Here is a 20,492-nt window from a genome sequence, read left to right as displayed (position 1 = left end):
TCGTGTGATTGGCTATCCCACGTGTATTGCTTTTTCTTCAACAAAGGATATATAAAGACTGAAACAAACTAGATAATAGAAGTAAATTAGAATGTTGTTTAAAATTGTATTCTCTATCTGAATCATTAATGAAAAAGTTTGGATTTATTGTCCCTTTAAACTTTTATTTGAACACTTAAAAGATGGGTGAACACAAACAAATTAAAAATCCCCTATCCTGAGTAACTGGGATGTGAGAGTATACAGTGAGACCTGTTTATTGCTTGTCTGGCCTTTATGCGCAATATGTAATATCAGGACTCCACATGTGGGGTGACAAGTAAAAAGTGGGCTATGCTATTTATTTCTATCTCATAATCCTCTAAGATGTTTGGAATTGTATCATACACTTCCTTGTTCTATGTGCATATATAGGGGGGTAGTTATCAACGTGTCAACTTTCCTGCCTTCGCCGGCCCAATACGCCCGCCTAAGCTCGCCTCACATCGCCGCCGCGGACCTGAAAAATTTCGCCTAAGTTATCAAATAAAGCTGTCAAAAAGCCGCGGGGCGATGAGCAGCGGACTGTGAGAGTTATCACTCATCCGACTCTCGCTGCTCATCTGCTTTTTCCCAGCTTTATTGCTAGCCTGTCACTAAGCACTCACACTACCTAAACTGTTCTACCCCCTGTTCTATTGGCTGTTTTGATCAACCAATAGAATGCAAGCTCAATCTGATTGGCTGATTGGATCAGCCAATCGGATTGAACTTGAATCTGATTGGCTGATTCAATCAGCCAATCAAGATTTTTCCTACCTTAATTCCGATTGGCTGATAGAATCCTATCAGCAATCGGAATTGAAGGGACGCCATCTTGGATGATGTCCCGTAAAGGAGCCTTCATTCGTCGGTAGTCCGTCGGTAAAGAAGGATGTTCCGCGTCAGCGGGATGAAGATTCAAGACCCGGCTTGGAAGATGACATCGCCCGGATAGAAGACTTCTTCAGCGCCTCTTGGAAGATGACATCGCCCGGATGGAAGACTTTTTCAGCCCCGCTTGTAGGATCACTTCATCGGATGGAAAATTTCTTCAGCGCCGCTTGGAGGATCACTTCTGCCGGTCCGGGTCTCCTCTTCAGTTCCATCGGTGGCTCGGCTGAGTGAAGACGACTAAAGGTAGGATGATCTTCAGGGGATTAGTGTTAGGTTATTTAAGGGGGTTTGGGTTAGATTAGGGGTATGTGGGTGGTGGTTTTAATGTTGGGGGGTTGTATTTTTCTTTTACAGGCAAAAGAGCTGAATTCTTTGGGGCATGCCCCACAAATGGCCCTTTTAAGGCTGGTAAGGTAAAAGAGCTTTGAACTTTTTTAATTTAGAATAGGGTAAGGGCATTTTTTATTTTGAGGGTTTGTTATTTTATTAGGGGGCTTAGATTAGGTGTAAGTATCTTAAAATTGTTGTAATATTTTTAAAATGTTTGTAACCTATTTTTTTTATTTTTTGTAACTTAGCTTTTTTTATTTTTTGTACTTTAGTTAGTTTATGTAATTGTATTTAATTGTAGTTATTTGTAGGTAATTTATTTAATTTATTTAATGATAGTGTAGTGTTAGGTTTAATTGTAACTTAGGTTAGGATTTATTTTACAGGTGATTTTGTATTTCTTTTAGCTAGGTAGTTATCAAATAGTTAATAACTATTTAATAACTATTCTAACTAGCTAAAATAAATACAAAGTTACCTGTAAAATAAATATAATTCCTAAAATAGCTACAATGTAATTATTAATTACATTGTAGCTATCTTAGGGTTTATTTTACATGTAAGTATTTAGTTTTAAATAGGAATAATTTATTAAAGTATAGTGTAGTGTTAGGTGTAATTGTAACTTAGGTTAGTTTTATTTTACAGGTAAATTTCTCTTTATTTTAGCTAGGTAAGCTATTAAATAGTTAATAACTATTTAATAGCTATCATACCTAGTTAAAATAAATTGAAAGTTACCTGTAAAATAAAAATAAATCCTAAGATAGCTACAATATAATTATTATTTATATTGTAGCTATATTAGAGTTTATTTTAAAGGTAAGTATTTAGTTTTAAATAGGATTAATTTAGTTCATAATAGAAATATTATTTAGATTTATTTAATTAATATTTAAGTTAGGGGGGTGTTAGGTTTAGTGTTAGACTTAGGTTTAGGGGTTAATAATTTTATTACAGTGGCGGCAGTGTAGTGGGGGGCAGGATAGGGGTTAATAAATGTATTATAGGGGGCGACAGTGTAGAGGGGGCAGATTAGGGGTTAATAAATTTAATATAGGTTGTGGTGGGCTCCGGGAGCGGCGGTTTAGGGGTTAATATGTATAGAGTAGCTTGCGGTGGGCTCCGGGAGCGGCGGTTTAGGGGTTAATACATATATTATAGTTGCGGTGGGCTCCGGGAGCGGCGGTTTAGGGGTTAATATGTATAGAGTAGCTTGCGGTGGGCTCCGGGAGCGGCGGTTTAGGGGGTAATAAACTTTATTTAGTTGCGGCGGTGTAGGGGGGACAGATTAGTGGTGTTTAGACTCGGGGTACATGTTAGTGTGTTAGGTGTAGACAGTTCCCATAGGAATCAATGGGATGTCTGGCAACAGCGAACTTGTACTTTCTCTATGGTCAGACTCCCATTGATTCCTATGGGATCCGCCGCCTCCAGGGTGGCGGTTTGAAAACCAGGTACGCTGGGCCGTAAAAGTGCCGAGCGTACTTGCTAGTTTTTTGATAACTAGCAAAAGTAGTCAGATTGTGCCGAACTTGTGTGCGGAACATCTGGAGTGACATAAGAATCGATCTGTGTCGGACTGAGTACGGCGGATCGAAGTTTACGTCACAAAATTCTACTTTTGCCGGTCTCTAGCCTTTGATAACTCAGCCTCGCCACAAATACGCTGCGGAATTCCAGCGTATTTGAGATTGACAGCTTGATAACTAGGCCCCTAAGTGTGATCATCAGAAATTGATTATCATCTGGCAATACATAAAGTAATCATTAATGCACATAAACTGGCCCTGGGTATGTTCAGACTCTGTGTCTATTAAAGGTGGACAAGGATTTTAGTGTGTAAATAAATAAATGATTACACTTAGATGTGTTTGTCAGCTTTTTATCATTACAGTTGTTACTGACTGCAATGAATACTTTTCAATGTTTCAACTAGTTGTAGGTATACTACATTTAATATTAGGTTACACTGTTATTAGGCTTTACCCTTTAACATATTGTATATGAATTGGCAAGTTATGAATCCTTATACTGCGGGATGGCGCTCTGTCTAAGCAATGGTACACTTGAGTAAATTTGTCAGCTGTTTTATTGTTACAATTATAACTGACTGCTGTAGATAATAAACAGTCGCCTAGATTTAGAGTTCTGCGTTAGCCGTCCAAACCAGCGTTAGGGGGTCCTAACGTTGGTTTTGGCCGCCCGCTGGTATTTAGAGTCTTGTAGGTAAGGGTCTAACGCTCACTTTCCAGCCGCGACTTTTCCATACCGCAGATCCCCTTACGTCAATTGCGTATCCTATCTTTTCAATGGGATCTTTCTAACGTTGGTATTTAGAGTCTTGGCTGAAGTGAGCGTTAGAACTCTAACGACAAGAAAAAAGTCAGGAGTTAAGAGCTTTATGGGCTAATGCCGGTTCATAAAGCTCCTAACTACTGTACTCTAAAGTACACTAACACCCATAAACTACCTATGTACCCCTAAACCGAGGTCCCCCCACATAGCCGCCACTCTAATAAAAATATTTAACCCCTAATCTGCCGAACACACACCGCTGCAACCTACATTATCCCTATGTACCCCTAATCTGCTGCCCCTAACATCGCCGACCCCTATATTATATTTATTACCCCCTAATCTGCCCCCCCCAACTTCGCCGCTACCTACCTACACTTATTAACCCCTAATCTGCCGACCGGACCTCGCCGCCACTATAATAAATGTATTAACCCCTAAACCGCCTCACTCCCACTTCAAAAACCCTATAATAAATAGTATTAACCCCTAATCTGCCCTCCCTAAAATCACCGACACCTAACTTCAAGTATTAACCCCTAATCTGCCGACCGGACCTCGCCGCTACTATAATAAATGTATTAACCCCTAAAGCTAAGTCTAACCCTAACACTAACACCCCCCTAAGTTAAATATAATTTTTATCTAATGAAATAAATTAAATCTTATTAAATAAATTAATCCTATTTAAAGCTAAATACTTACCTGTAAAATAAACCTTAATATAGCTACAATATAACGAATAATTATATTGTAGCTATTTTAGGATTTATATTTATTTTACAGGCAACTTTGTATTTATTTTAACCAGGTACAATAGCTATTAAATAGTTAATAACTATTTAATAGCTACCTAGTTAAAATAATTACAAAATTACCAGTAAAATAAATCCTAACCTAAGTTACAATTAAACCTAACACTACACTATCAATAAATTAATTAAATAAAATACCTACAATTATCTACAATTAAATCAACTAAACTAAATTACAAAAAAAACAAACACTAAATTACAAAAAAAAAAACTAAATTACAAAAAATAAAAAAAGATTACAAGAATTTTAAACTAATTACACCTACTCTAAGCCCCCTAAAAAAATAACAAAGCCCCCCAAAATAAAAAAAATGCCCTACCCTATTCTAAAATAAAAATTTAACAGCTCTTTTACCTTACCAGCCCTTAAAAAGGGCCTTTTGCGGGGCATGCCCCAAAGAAAACAGCTCTTTTGCATTTAAATAAACATACAATACCCCCCCCCAACATTACAACCCACCACCCACATACCCCTAATCTAACCCAAACACCCTTTAAAAAACCTAACACTAAGCCCCTGAAGATCTTCCTACCTTATCTTCACCACTCCGGGTATCACCGATCCGTCCAGAAGAGGGTCCAAAGTCTTGATCCTATCCGGCAAGAAGAGGTCCAGAAGAGGGTCCGAAGTCTTCATCCTATCCAGCAAGAAGAGGATATCCAGACCGGTAGACATGTTCATCCAGGACGGCGTCTTCTATCTTCATCCATCCGGCGCGGAGCGGGACCATCTTGAAGCAGCCGACGCGGATCCATCCTCTTCTTCCGGCGACTCCCGACGAATGAAGGTTCCTTTAAGTGATGTCATCCAAGATGGCATCCCTCGAATTCTGATTGGCTGATTAGGATTCTATTTAGAGTCTTGGCTGAAGGGAGCGTTAGAACTCTAACGACAAGACTCCAGCCGCAGAAAAAAGTCAGAAGTTAAGAGCTTTATGGGCTAACGCCGGTTCATAAAGCTCCTAACTACTGTGCTCTAAAGTACACTAACACCCATACACTACCTATGTACCCTTAAAAAACTAAACCGAGGTCCCCCCACATAGCCGCCACTCTAATAAAAAATATTTAAACCCTAATCTGCCGAACGCCACACCGCCGCAACCTACATTTATCCCTATGTACCCCCTAATCTGCTGCCCCTAACATCGCCGACCCCTATATTATATTTATTACCCCCTAATCTGCCCCCCCCAACTTCGCCTCTACCTACCTACACTTATTAACCCCTAATCTGCCGACCGGACCTCGCCGCCACTATAATAAATGTATTAACCCCTAAACCGCCTCACTCCCACCTCAAAAACCCTATAATAAATAGTATTAACCCCTAATCTGCCCTCCCTAAAATCGCAGACACCTAACTTCAAGTATTAACCACTAATCTGCCGACCGGAACCTCGCCGCTACTATAATAAATGTATTAACCCTAAAGCTAAGTCTAACACTAACACCCCCCTAAGTTAAATATAATTTTTATCTAACGAAATAAATTAACTCTTATTAAATAAATGAATCCTATTTAAAGCTTAATACTTACCTGTAAAATAAACCCTAATATAGCTACAATATAACGAATAATTATATTGTAGCTATTTTAGGATTTATATTTATTTTACAGGCAACTTTGCATTTATTTTAACCAGGTACAATAGCTATTAAATAGTTAATAACTATTTAATAGCTACCTAGTTAAAATAATTACTAAATTACCAGTAAAATAAATCCTAACCTAAGTTACAATTAAACCTAACACTACACTATCAATAAATTAATTAAATAAACTACCTACAATTATCTACAATTAAATCAACTAAACTAAATTACAAAAAAAACAAACACTAAATTACAAAAAAAAAACTAAATTACAAAAAATAAAAAAGATTACAATATTTTAAACTAATTACACCTACTCTAAGCCCCCTAAAAAAATAGCAAAGCCCCCAAAATAAAAAAAATGCCCTACCCTATTCTAAAATAAAAAATTAACAGCTCTTTTACCTTACCAGCCCTTAAAAGGGCCTTTTGCAGGGCATGCCCCAAAGAAAACAGCTCTTTTGCATTTAAATAAACATACAATACCCCCCCAACATTACAACCCACCACCCACATACCCCTAATCTAACCCAAACACCCTTTAAAAAACCTAACAATAAGCCCCTGAAGATCTTCCTACCTTATCTTCACCACGCCGGGTATCACCGATCCGTCCAGAAGAGGGTTCAAAGTCTTGATCCTATCCGGCAAGAAGAGGTCCAGAAGAGGGTCCGAAGTCTTCATCCTATCCGGCAAGAAGAGGATATCCAGACCGGTAGACATGTTCATCCAGGACGGCGTCTTCTATCTTCATCCATCCGGCGCGGAGTGGGACCATCTTGAAGCAGCCGACGCGGATCCATCCTCTTCTTCCGGCGACTCCCGACAAATGAAGGTTCCTTTAAGTGATGTCATCCAAGATGGCATCCCTCGAATTCCGATTGGCTGATAGGATTCTATCAGCCAATCGGAATTAAGGTAGGAAAAATCTGATTGGCTGATTGAATCAGCCAATCAGATTCAAGTTCAATCCGATTGGCTGATCCAATCAGCCAATCAGATTGAGCTCGCATTCTATTGGCTGATCGGAACAGCCAATAGAAGGCAAGCTCAATCTGATTGGCTGATCCAATCAGCCAATTGGATTGAACTTGAATCTAGTATCTATCTAACTAACCAAACCTTAAGGGTGTATAACCTGAAACGTTACTGCTGTTTTTACCTTTGAATCCTCCCCTAAAATAAAGAAGAATTTGGAAGCTTAGGCTGTGGACACTATTGCCTAGATTTAGAGTTCTGCGTTAGCCGTCAAAACCAGCGTTAGGGGCTCTTAACGCTAGTTTTGGCCGCCCGCTGGTATTTAGAGTCAGTCAGGAAAGGGTCTAATGCTCACTTTCCAGCCGTGACTTTTCCATACCGCAGATCCCCCTACGCCATTTGCATATCCTATCTTTTCAATGGGATCTTTCATACACTGGTATTTAGAGTCTTGGCTGAAGTGAGTGTTAGAAATCTAACGACAAGACTCCATCCGCAGAGAAAAGCCAGGAGTTAAGAGCTTTCTGGGCTAACGCCCGTTCATAAAGCTCTTAACTATTGTGCTCTAAAGTACACTAACATCCATAAACTACCTATGTACCCCTAAACCAAGGTCCCCCCACATCGCCGCCACTCTAATCATTTTTTTTAACCCCTAATCTGCTGACCGCACACCGCTGCAACCTCCATTATCCCTATTTACCCCTAATCTGCTGCCCCTAACACCGCCGACCCCTATATTATATTTATTAACCCCTAATCTGCCGCCCCCAACTTTGCCGCCACCTACCTACAATTATTAACCCCCGACCGGACCTCACCGCTACTATAATAAAGTTATAAACCCCTAATCCGCCTCACTCCCGCCTCAATAAAACTATAATAAATAGTATTAACCCCTAATCTGTCCTCCCTAACATCGCTGACGACCTAACTTCAAGTATTAACCCCAAATCTGCCGACCGGACCTCACCGCTACTCTAATAAATGTATTAACCCCTAAAGCTAAGTCTAACCCTAACACTAACACCCCCCTAAGTTAAATATAATTTTTATCTAACTAAATAAATTAACTCTTATTAAATAAATTATTCCTATTTAAAGCTAAATACTCACCTGTAAAATAAACCCTAATATAGCTACAATATAAATTATAATTATATTGTAGCTATTTTAGGATTAATATTTATTTTACAGGCAACTTTGTATTTATTTTTAACCAGGTACAATAGCTATTAAATAGTTAATAACTATTTAATAGCTACCTAGTTAAAATTATTACAAAATTGCCTGTAAAATAAATCCTAACCTAAGTTACAATTAAACCTAACACTACACTATCAATAAATTAATTACATAAAATACCTACAAATAAATACAATTAAATAAACTAACTAAAGTACAAAAAATAAAAAAGAACTAAGTTACAAAAAATAAAAAAATAATTTACAAACATTATAAAAATATTACAACAATTGTAAGCTAATTACACCTACTCTAAGTCCCCAAATAAAATAACAAAGCCCCCCAAAATAAAAAAAATACCCTACCCTATTCTAAAATACAAATAGAAAAGCTCTTTTACCTTACCAGCCCTTAAAAGGGCCTTTTGCGGGGCATGCCCCAAAGAATTCTGCTCTTTTGCCTGTAAAAAAAAACATACAATATCCCCTTCAACATTACAACCCACCACCCACATACCCCTAATCTAACCCAAACCCCCCTTAAATAAACCTAACACTATGCCCCTGAAGATCATCCTACCTTATCTTCACCACGCCGGGTATCACCGATCCATCCAGAGGAGGCTCCGAAATCTTTATCCAAGCCCAAGCGGGGGCTGAAGAGGTCCATCATCGGGCTGAAGTCTTGATCCAAGCGGGCGCTGAAGAGGTCCATCATCGGGCTGAAGTCTTGATCCAAGCGGGCGCTGAAGAGGTCCATCATCGGGCTGAAGTCTTGATCCAAGCGAGCGCTGAAGAAGTCCATCATCGGGCTGAAGTCTTCTATCAAGCGTCATCTTCAATCTTCTTTTTTCCGGATCCATCTTCATCCCGCCGACGCGGAACATCCATCCTGGCTGATGACTTCCCGACGAATGACGGTTCCTTTAAGGGAGGTCATCCAAGATGGCGTCCCTCGAATTCCGATTGGCTGATAGGATTCTATCAGCCAATCGGAATTAAGGTAGGAAAATTCTGATTGGCTGATGGAATCAGCCAATCAGATTCAAGTTCAATCCGATTGGCTGATCCAATCAGCCAATCAGATTGAGCTTGCATTCTATTGGCTGTTTCGATCAGCCAATAGAATGCAAGCTCAATCTGATTGGCTGATTCCATCAGCCAATCAGAATTTTCCTACCTTAATTCCGATTGGCTGATAGAATCCTATCAGCCAATCGGAATTCGAGGGATGCCATCTTGGATGACGTCCCTTAAAGGAACCGTCATTTGTCGGGAAGTCGTCGGCCAGGATGGATGTTCCGCGTCGGCGGGATGAAGATGGATCCGGAAGAAAGAAGATTGAAGATGCTGCTTGATAGAAGACTTCAGCCCGATGATGGACCTCTTCAGCGCCCACTTGGATGAAGACTTCAGCCCGATGATGGACCTCTTCAGCGCCCGCTTGGATCAAGACTTCAGCCCGATGATGGACCTCTTCAGCGCCCGCTTGGATCAAGACTTCAGCCCGATGATGGACCTCTTCAGCCCCCGCTTGGGCTTGGATGAAGATTTCGGAGCCTCCTCTGGACGGATCGGTGATAACCGGCGTGGTGAAGATAAGGTAGGATGATCTTCAGGGGCATAGTGTTAGGTTTATTTAAGGGGGGTTTGGGTTAGATTAGGGGTATGTGGGTGGTGGGTTGTAATGTTGGGGGGGTATTGTATGTTTTTTTTACAGGCAAAAGAGTAGAATTCTTTGGGGCATGCCCCGCAAAAGGCTCTTAAAAAAAGGCTGGTAAGGTAAAAGAGGTTTTCTATTTTTATTTTAGAATAGGGTAGGGCATTTTTTTATTTTGGGGGGCTTTGTTATTTTATTAGGGGCTTAGAGTAGGTGTAATTAGCTTAAAATTGTTGTAATATTTTTATAATGTTTGTAAATTATTTTTTTATTTTTTGTAACTTAGTTCTTTTTTTATTTTTTGTACTTTAGTTAGTTTATTTAATTGTATTTATTTGTAGGTATTTTCTGTAATTAATTTATTGATAGTGTAGTGTTAGGTTTAATTGTTTTATTTTACAGGTAAATTTTGTAATTATTTTAACTAGGTAGCTATTAAATATTAAATAGCTATTTAATAGCTATTGTACCTAGTTAAAATAAATACAAAGTTGCCTGTAAAATAAATATAAATCCTAAAATAGCTACAATATAATTATTTGTTATATTGTAGCTATATTAGGGTTTATTTTACAGGTAAGTATTTAGCTTTAAATAGGAATAATTTATTTAATAAGAGTTAATTTATTTCGTTAGATAAAAATTATATTTAACTTAGGGGGGTGTTAGTGTTAGGGTTAGACTTAGCTTTAGGGGTTAATAAATTTATTAGAGTAGCGGTGAGGTCCGGTCGGCAGATTAGGGGTTAATACTTGAAGTTAGGTGTCAGCGATGTTAGGGAGGGCAGATTAGGGGTTAATACTATTTATTATAGGGTTATTGAGGCGGGAGTGAGGCGGATTAGGGGTTAATAACTTTATTATAGTAGAGGTGAGGTCCGGTAGGCAGATTAGGGGTTAATAATTGTAGGTAGGTGGGGGCGACGTTGGGGGCGGCAGATTAGGGGTTAATAAATATAATATAGGGGTCGGCGGTGTTAGGGGCAGCAGATTAGGGGTACATAGGGATAATGTAGGTTGCGGCGGTGTACGGAGCGGCAGATTAGGGGTTAATAATAATATGCAGGGGTCAGCGATAGCGGGGGCGGCAGATTAGGGGTTAATAAGTGTAAGGTTAGGGGTGTTTAGACTTTGGGTACATGTTAGGGTGTTAGGTGCAGACTTAGGAAGTGTTTCCCCATAGGAAACAATGGGGCTGCGTTAGGAGCTGAACGCTGCTTTTTTGCAGGTGTTAGGTTTTTTTTTCAGCTCAAACTGCCCCATTGTTTCCTATGGGGGAATCGTGCACGAGCACGTTTTTGAAGCTGGCCGCGTCCGTAAGCACCGCTGGTATTTAGAGTTGCAGTGGCGGTAAATTATGCTCTACGCTCCCTTTTTGGAGCCTAACGCAGCCCTTCTGTGAACTCTAAATACCAGCGGTATTTAAAAGGTGCAGGGGAAAAAAGAACGCGTAGCTAACGCACCCCTTTGGCCGCAAAACTCTAAATCTAGCCGTATGTTTATTGGATTTACATAGGAGCTGACAGTAAGGTCCTGTCTGCGTTTGCATTTGCAGTGCATTGCTCAAAGCTATTTGCTGGTATCCTTATATTGAATTGAGTATCTATCTAACGCTCATATTTTTTCTATTTGTAGGGAAATTTTGGAAGTGTGGAGCTGTGCCGCTATGATCCTCTAGGTGATAACACTGGAGAGCTGGTTGCAGTGAAAAAGCTGCAGCACAGCACTGCTGAACATGTTAGGGATTTCCAGCGGGAAAGCCTTATTCTACGTTCCTTACACAGTGACTACATTGTTAGATATAAAGGTGTCTGCTACAGTGTAGGTAAGTCAGACACGTAAAAGGAATTAGATGATCTAAATTCTCCATTTTACCACTTTCTACGTGTCTTAATTGTCTTAATTTTTGTGGTTTGCAATACAGTCCGGGATCTCTCAGGAGACATTATTGTAGAGCAGGTGTGGGAGGTGCACCACAACTCATAACTGTCTTTTGTCATATATTGATTGGGGTCAAGGTATGGGGGTTTTCCTGCTGTCTGTTTCCTTTCCACCTTTCCCTTTCCTATGAATGTCCTTGTTTTCATAATGAAATCAAGAACCACCTGACTCTTCTTTTTTACTTATCAGCTCTTAGCCAACGGCTAGATTACGAGTTTTGCGTTAGAGGCTGTGCGGTGCTAACGAGCAGTTTATGCTCACCGCTCACTTACAGACAGCGCTGGTATTAGGGGTTTTTCCAAACCCGGCGTTAACCGCAAAAAAAATGATCGTAGAGCAAAATTTTGCTCCACATCTCACCTTAATACCAGCGCTGCTTACGTTAGCGGTGAGCTGGCTGAACATGCTCGTGCACGATTTCCCCATAGGAATCAATGGGGGAGAGCCGGCTGAAAAAAAACCTAACACCTGCAAAAAAGCAGCGTAAAGCTTCTAACGCAGCCCCATTGATTCCTAATAAGTTATGTCTACACCTAACACCCTAACATGAACCCCAAGTCTAAACACCCCTAATCTTACACTTATTAACTCCTAATCTGCCGTCCCCGACATCTCCGACACCTACATTATATTATTAACCCCTAATCTGCCGCCCCAGACCCCGCGCCACCTACATTATACTTAACCCCTAATCTGCTGCCCCCAATGTCACCACAACCTACCTACACTTATTAACCCCTAATCTGCCGCCCCCAACGTCGCCGCCACTATATTAAAGTTATTAACCCCTAAACCTAAATCTAACTCTAACCCCCCCAACTGAAATATAATTTAAATAAATATAAATAAAATAACTATAATTAACTAAATTATTCCTATTTAAAACTAAATATTTACCTATAAAATAAACCCTAAGCTAGCTACAATATAACTAATAGTTACATTGTAGCTAGCTTAGGTTTTTTTTTTTTTTTTTACAGGCAAGTTTGTATTTATTTTAACTAGGTACAATAGTTATTAAATAGTTATTAACTATGTAATAACTACCTAGCTAAAATAAATACAAAAGTACCTGTAAAATAAAACCTAACCTAAGTTACAATTACACCTAACACTACCACTATAATTACATTAATTCCCTAAATTAAATAAAATTATCTAAAGTACAAAAAAACAAACAAACACTAAATTACAGAAAATAATAAAAAAATTACAAGATTTTTAAACTAATTACACCTAATCTAATCCCCCTAACAAAATAACCCCCCCCCCCCCCCAAAAAAAATAAACTAACCTAAAATAACCTACACTAAATTACAAATAGGCCTTTTGCGGGGCATTGCCCCAAAATAATCAGCTCTTTTACATGTAAAAAAAAATTAAAAATCCCCCCCCAACATTAAAACCCACCACCCACACAACCAACCCTACTCTAAAACCCACCCAACCCTCCCTTAAAAAAACCTAACACTAACCACCTGAAGATCACCCTTCCGGGAGACGTCTTCATCCAAACAGGCAGAAGTGGTCCTCCAGACAGGCAGAAGTCTTCATCCAAGCTGGGCAGCTGGTCCATCTTCAAGACATCCGACGCGGAGCATCCTCTTCTTTCAACGGCTACAACTGAATGAAGGTTCCTTTAAATGATGTCATCCAAGATGGCGTTCCTTCAATTCCGATTGGCTGATAGAATTCTATCAGCCAATCAGAATTAAGGTATAAAAAATCCTATTGGCTGATTGGAAGAAGCCGTCGTTTGAAGAGGATGCTCCGCGTCGGATGTCTTGAAGATGGACCCGCTTCGCGCCGGATGGATGAAGATGGAAGATGCCGTCTGGATGAAGACTTCTGCCCGTCTGGAGTATCACTTCTGCCCGGCTTGGATGAAGACTTCTGCCCCTCCTGGAGGACCACTTCTGCCCAGTTAGATGAAGACGTTTCCCGGTAGGGTGATCTTCAGGGGGTCAGTGTTAGGTTTTTTTAAAGGGGGATTGGGTGGGTTTTAGAGTAGGGTTGGTTGTGTGGGGTGGTGGGTTTTAATGTTGGGGGGGATTTGTAATTTTTTTTACAGGTAAAAGAGCTGATTACTTTGGGGCAATGCCCAGCAAAAGGCCCTTTTAAGGGCTATTTGTAATTTAGTGTAGGGTAGGGCATTTTTTATGCTGGGGGGGCTTTATTATTTTGTTAGGGGGATTAGATTAGGTGTAATTAGTTTAAAAATCTTGTATTTTTTTATTATTTTCTATAATTTAGTGTTTGTTTGTTTTTGTACTTTAGATAATTTTATTTAATTTAGGGAATTAATTTAATTATAGTGGTAGTGTTAGGTGTAATTGAAACTTAAGGTTAGGTTTTATTTTACAGGTACTTTTGTATTTATTTTAGCTAGGTAGTTATTAAATAGTTAATAACTATTTAATAACTATTATACCTAGTTAAAATAAATACAAACTTGCCTGTAAAATAAAAATAAACCCTAAGCTAGCTACAATTTAACTATTAGTTACATTGTAGCTAGCTTAGGGATTATTTTATAGGTAAGTATTTAGTTTTAAATAGGAATAATTTAGTTAATGATAGTTATTTTATTTATATTTATTTAACTTATATTTAAGTCGGGGGGGTTAGGGTTAGGGTTAGACTTAGATTTAGGGGTTAATAACTTTAATATAGTGGCGGCGACGTTAGGGGAGGCAGATTAGGGGTTAATAAATGTAGGTAGGTGTCGCCGATGTTAGGGATGGCAGATTAGAGGTTAATAAAATGTAACTAGTGTTTGCGAGGCGGGAGTGCGATGTGGGGGGGGTGCCTCGGTTTAGGGGTTAATAGGTAGTTTATAGGTGTTAGTGTACTTTTTAGCACTTTAGTTAAGAGTTTTATACTACGGCGTTGTAGTGTAAAACTCTTAACTACTGACTTTTAAATGCGGTACCAGTCTTGACAGGAGAGAGTCTACCGCTCACTTTTTGTCAGACTCGTAATACCGGCGCTATGCAAGTCCCATTGAAAAAATAGGATATTGCGGTATTTCCGAGTCTGGCCAAAAAAGTGAGCGTTACACCTTTACCTGCAAGATTCGTAATACCAGCGGACATTAAAAAGCAGCGCTGGGACCGGCCAATGCTGCTTTTTAAGCCTAAAGCAAGACTTGTAATCTAGCCGATAGATTTTTTTATTGAGGTTTGATCATATTACAATATGCATCACACAAATTGTTGCAGTAGAAGCAGGCATCTGAGTCGCGCACAGGTTGCAACAATAAGGCATAGTAGTGAGTATACATTAGTTATAATAAGTGACTATCGACCTGCTGAAGTAGTATGCACATTGTCATATGAGCATTGACAAGACATGACACATATGGTAGGAACAAGTTAAATATATAATTTGAATATCATTTTTTTTTCAAGCAAAAATACCTCTCTTTACACTAGGGGTCACTCTTGGACATGACTAAACTTAATACAAAAAGGGGAGTTAGATTATCAGTTGTATTGGTCACTTTTGGACCTTAATACAGATATTTTAAAGAACCTAGCAACTGATAAATAACAAGATTTAGAATTTGTCGATAACAAATAGATGTAATCTAGAAAAGAAAAGTCATGTGGAAATAAACTAGCTATATAATATGTCGGATGATGTGAGATAATATAGAGTAATGGTAGCGAAAACATATATCAAGTAATGAGTATAGTAAGAAGAGTGAGAACTCCCGTGTTCAGCGAGCCTAGCCTAGTTTATGAACAACTGCTGCTAGTGAAGATGGTCTGCGGGATCTGAGTGGACTCGTTTAGGAAAAATGTACGCCCTAGCCTGTAACAGCATAGGAGATAAAGATATGAGACTAGGCATTAGTTATTAGGGCAATGCATCCTGTAAGTATAGTTTAGCTGTTTTGAAAGGGAGAGCTTTGTCTCTATGTTAGAAGGTTACCTTTATGTTACTGGTGAGGATAGTGTTATTATTGTTAGTTAGAGCCCAATGGGGTAGAGAGGTATATTATAGTCCTATAGGTATTAGACTGTTGTGATAGCTATGTGGGTAAGTTATGTTAGGTCATGTGATATGAGTATGAATGAGAAAAAAGGCTAATTCCCTTATAGGTGAGGCTCATTGCTCAGGCATACCGTGATATTTAGTATGTACATGTTTTATGTTAGGCGCCATTTATATTCATATAAACCTTACAAATGGGTTATGCCCAGGTACACTTGATCCACATTTTATAAGTAGTAATAAACTATTTAATGTAATGAACACTAAATTAAAGGAATCGGTGCAGAGAAATAGCAATGTGGTGAGTCAACAGGGTAACAAGCTGTATAGACGGGGTAAATAACATAACCACTTATCTTTACATTTATACTTTAAGGTCCTTTCACACCTCTAACCAATGCCAAGAGCAGTAAACACCAAAGTAAAGATACTCCGATTGCAGTCTCTAGTCTCTTTTAGATAATGGAAGTGTGATGTACTTAGGTCTACTGTTGAGATAGAGGGAGCTTCTGAAAATTATCCTGCAGCATCGGTACACAGGGTGTTAGCTATTAGTCCCTTATGATCTCTGGGCTTCAAGGTTGTGGGATGGGTGAGAGTAGGATCTATGCTGTCTGGTGGGTACCTCACTAATTGCTCAGGAATTCAATCCACTCTAAGCCCAGAGTCAACTCCCAGCCTGTCTTCTTGGTTGCGTCTACCTCTCGACCCCTGATAGCAATGCTTGGTGGGGATTCACTCCTATACTCATATGCTCTAACCGGCAAAGGACACTCGCCATTCTCCGCCTCATAGTTTTTCTCATACCCTTCTGGTGAGTCATTTGATATCCGGACTGACTCATGTGTTGCAATCCTCTCTAAAGGGTTTTCTCGTTCTGTTCTGACTGTCTGTGTGAGGGAGATGAAGTGAATCTCCATCTTGCGTGAGATCTGGTTGAGGAGGGCTAGAACGCTAGACTCCATTTTGAGGTGGTATTGCTTCAGGTATTCTAGGCTCTCTAAAGTCAGCAGTTCACAATAGTCTGATCAATGGGAGTTCAGTTGCAGTATGGGAAAACAAAAGATACTAGTCAGCAGAATTGAGAACTGCTTTTACCTGGCTAGAAGTCTAACTGGGAAGGGGGGGGGTATTAGAAATGTGACCTAGGCCGTTTGCTTCGCTCTCAAACAGATTAGATCTTCTGCTGATGTGATCTCAATGATGATAGTATCATCTAATGTCGGAGCTTCTTAGTGATGTATATTCAGAGCTAAGTAGATGGATGGTATTAGAATAGTGAGATAATCCGAAGATTAATTAAATTATAGGTAGAGCTGCTGAATTTCGTGTCATGGCTGCTGCTTGGACACCCTCCACCCCCCCAACTGATGTTTTTATCATTTGCTTTCCACAAGTAGTCCTATATGCCTATTTATTTCTTGTTTTTAATGTAAAAGACATTTTAAAATCATGTAAGTCAAGTAAAGTCATGTCAATTGTGTAGTGATAGAATACTAAAGATTGTGTAGTTGTAGAGAACTGTAGAGTGTGTAGTAGTAAAGCGTTGCAGATTGTGTAGTAGTAAAGTGCAACAGATTGTGTAGTGGAAAAGAGCTTCAGCTTGTGCAGTTATAGGTAGAGGAGACAAGGGATGGGACATAAACCTGTAAGTATATTAAGAGATTTGGTAAAGCTGAAATTGAAAGCATTTTCACAACATTACAAGGGCAGAACCAGAGCAAGAGGTTATGTTCTCAAGACAGAGGGTAGCAGCTGCAGGAGTAATTTGCTGAAGTGCTTCTTTAAAGAAAGGGTAATTGATTTACACAATAGACTTATAGTTTAAGGAAATTCAAGAATTTTTTTGAAATGCCTAATATTATGTAGTTGATATCAGTCATCGAGTTTGATGTTTCTATGTTTCTGCAGCTCCTCAGCCAAGCTTCTTTTTAATTTTAAAAATACTACATTTTCAAATAAATAATTGATAATACAAAAAAGCAACATAATAGAACAAAAGATGCAAAAAAGGAAAAGTGGAACCTAAAAGGGAAAATGCGAGTTGTGCGTTAAGGTTAAAAAGCAGCGTTAACAGGTCCTAATAAGGTTTAGGGGCACTGCACACTTCTTTGTCCTTACCGCAAAACGACTTACGTAAACTTCGTAAACCCTTTTTTCTATGGGACTTCCATAGCGCCGGTATTACGAGTCTGTCCTGGGAGGCCAAAAAGTAAGCGGTAAACCCTCTACCTCCAAGATCCGTAACGCAGTCTAAAGTCAGTAGTTATGAGTTTTACACTACAACGCTGTAGCATAAAACTCATAACTAAAGTGCTAAAAAGTACACTAACACCCATAAACTACCTATTAACCCCTAAACTGAGGCCCTCCGCATTGCAAACATTGTAATAAAATTGTAACCCCTAATCTGCCGCTCCCGACATCGCCGCCACTATAATAAACATATTAACCCCTAAACCGTCGCACTCCCGCCTCGCAAACACTAGTTAAATAGTATTAACCCCTAATCTGCTGCCTCTAACATCGCCACCACCTACATTATACTTATTAACCCCTAATACAAATTTAAATTGACCAGTAAAATAAAACCTAACCTAAGTTACACTAGCACCTTACACTACACTATAATTAAATTCCCTACATTAAATACAATTAAATAAATTAAGTTAGCTAAATTACAAAAACAAACACTAAATTACAGAAAATAAAAAACAAATTACAGATCTTTAAACTAATTACACCTAATCTAATAGCCCTATCAAAATAATAAAAGCCCCCCCCAAATTTTTTTTTTTAAAAACCTAGCCTAAACTAAACTATCAATAGCCCTTAAAAGGGTCTTTTGCGGAGCATTGCCCCAAAGTAATCAGCTCTTTTACCTGTAAAAAAAATACAAACAACCCCCCCCAACAGTAAAAGCCACCACCCACACAACCAACCCCCCAAATAAAACCCTAACTTAAAAAACCTAAGCTCCCCATTGCCCTGAAAAGGACATTTGGATGGGCATTGCCCTTAAAAGGGCATTTAGCTCTTTTGCAGGCCCAAAGCCCCAACCTAAAAAATAAACCCACCCAATACACCCTTAAAAAAATCCTAACACTAACCCCCGAAGATTCACTATAGTGCCAAGCTGGAAGTAACTCTCCCTCTGTCCCTTCTCACAGCTTGCCACTTTTCCATCCTCAGAAGCCCAAATTAAATCTTGGATGGGCATTGCCCTTAAAAGGGCATTTAGCTCTTTTGCAGGCCCAAAGCCCCAACCTAAAAAATAAACCCACCCAATACACCCTTAAAAAATTCCTGACACTCACCCCTGAAGATTCACTATAGAAGTCTTTATCCAAGCGGCAAGATGTCTTCAACGAAGCCGGCAGAAGTGGTCCTCCAGATGGGCGTTGAAGTGGTCCTCCAGACCAGCAGAAATCTTCATCCAGATGTCATCTTCTATCTTCATTCTTCCGGTGCGGAGCAGGTCCATCTTCAAGACATCCGGCATGGAGCATCCTCTTCAAACGACGGCTTCTTCGTAATGAATATCTCTTTAAGTGACGTCATCCAAGATGGCATCCCTTAGATTCTGAATGGCTGATAGAATTCTATCAGCCAATCGGAATTAAGGTAGAAAAAATCCTATAATTAATGTTTAACCATCCAACTGAACAACATTGGAAACAGTCAAGCTTCTTATAATGCACACTATGCATGTAGCGCCATAGAACTGTTAATTTCTCATACTTCCATGTAACCTTTCCACAACTCCATATCCAACCTTCTCTATAAAGTATTCTATTTCTGCATATAACCTTTACCATATAAAGATTTATTTAGTGATTTTTTTTCTCTATATAGGACATCAAAGTTTCCAACTAATTATGGAATATCTTCCAAATGGAAGCTTAAGAGAATATCTTCCTAAGAACCGTGATGTAATGGAGTCATCTCAGCTCCTACTTTATGCTTCCCAAATCTGCAAGGTACGTGTTAAAAACCAGAGCCCCTGTGTCATAGTCAAGTGTGCTATCTGTCAATAGGAGTTGCAATGCTGCACCTAAATTGTCTTATCAGTATAATAAGTTATTTTTCGGGATACCTTCTGCATTTTAGTCTAATTAACCCTAAATTTCAATTCATAAGGGCATTTCACTTCACCATTGCTATGTGTTTTACCTCACTAGTTCAAATTGTTATAGCAATGAGTTAACATTCTTAGCAGTGCTGTTATTAATCACAATTTGGTGTACTAGTTATGTTTCAGAATTACAGAAGTTACTCTGAAGCTGTTGTCCTATTAAAAGGACCTTAGATTTATAGGACTGCATTGGGCAATAAGTGTTTAACCCCTTAAAGGAAAGGAGGGATTGTAGGGTACAGAGGGGTGGTGTTTGGATGGGAATATTTAAAACACAAAACAGAAGTGCTCTTAGTTAGATAACACCATGGATGACGTTCCTTCCATCTCTCGTGTAATGGCTAAGCTATAGAAGTGAATGAGGGACTATTGGTGTCCTGATGGACCAAGTCAGCAATTGCTGTCACTGTAAGACCTCACATATGGAGATCCAGACCACCTAAACACCTTTGTCCTGTGGCACACACAGGATCCAGGAGTAGGAGTAATTTCTCCAGTAGGGAAATTAGATGTGTGGATTCCAGAAGACACAGTGAGAATGGGTAAAGATTTAATTTGGGCTTCTGAGGATGGAAAAGTAGCAAGCTGTGAGAAGGGACAGAGGGAGAGTTACTTCCAGCTTGGCTCTATAGTGCATAAGAA

The 20,492-nt window shown here is 39.2% G+C and overlaps 1 protein-coding gene across 1 annotated transcript in view; it reads left to right on the top strand.

Annotated features, from left to right (window-relative positions):
- Positions 1-20,492, top strand: part of JAK3 (Janus kinase 3) — a 362,782-nt gene that overhangs the window by 279,933 nt on the left and 62,357 nt on the right. The window contains exons 19-20 of the mRNA XM_053702872.1: positions 11,411-11,600; positions 19,571-19,695. Coding sequence (XP_053558847.1) covers positions 11,411-11,600; positions 19,571-19,695 — 315 coding nt within the window. The remainder of the gene's footprint in view (positions 1-11,410; positions 11,601-19,570; positions 19,696-20,492) is intronic.

Source organism: Bombina bombina, chromosome 2 (genome assembly GCF_027579735.1).
Source record: "Bombina bombina isolate aBomBom1 chromosome 2, aBomBom1.pri, whole genome shotgun sequence".
Classification (NCBI taxonomy): domain Eukaryota; kingdom Metazoa; phylum Chordata; class Amphibia; order Anura; family Bombinatoridae; genus Bombina; species Bombina bombina.
Note: the sequence above shows the minus strand (reverse complement) of the source record. Positions and strands in the feature narration are given on the sequence as shown.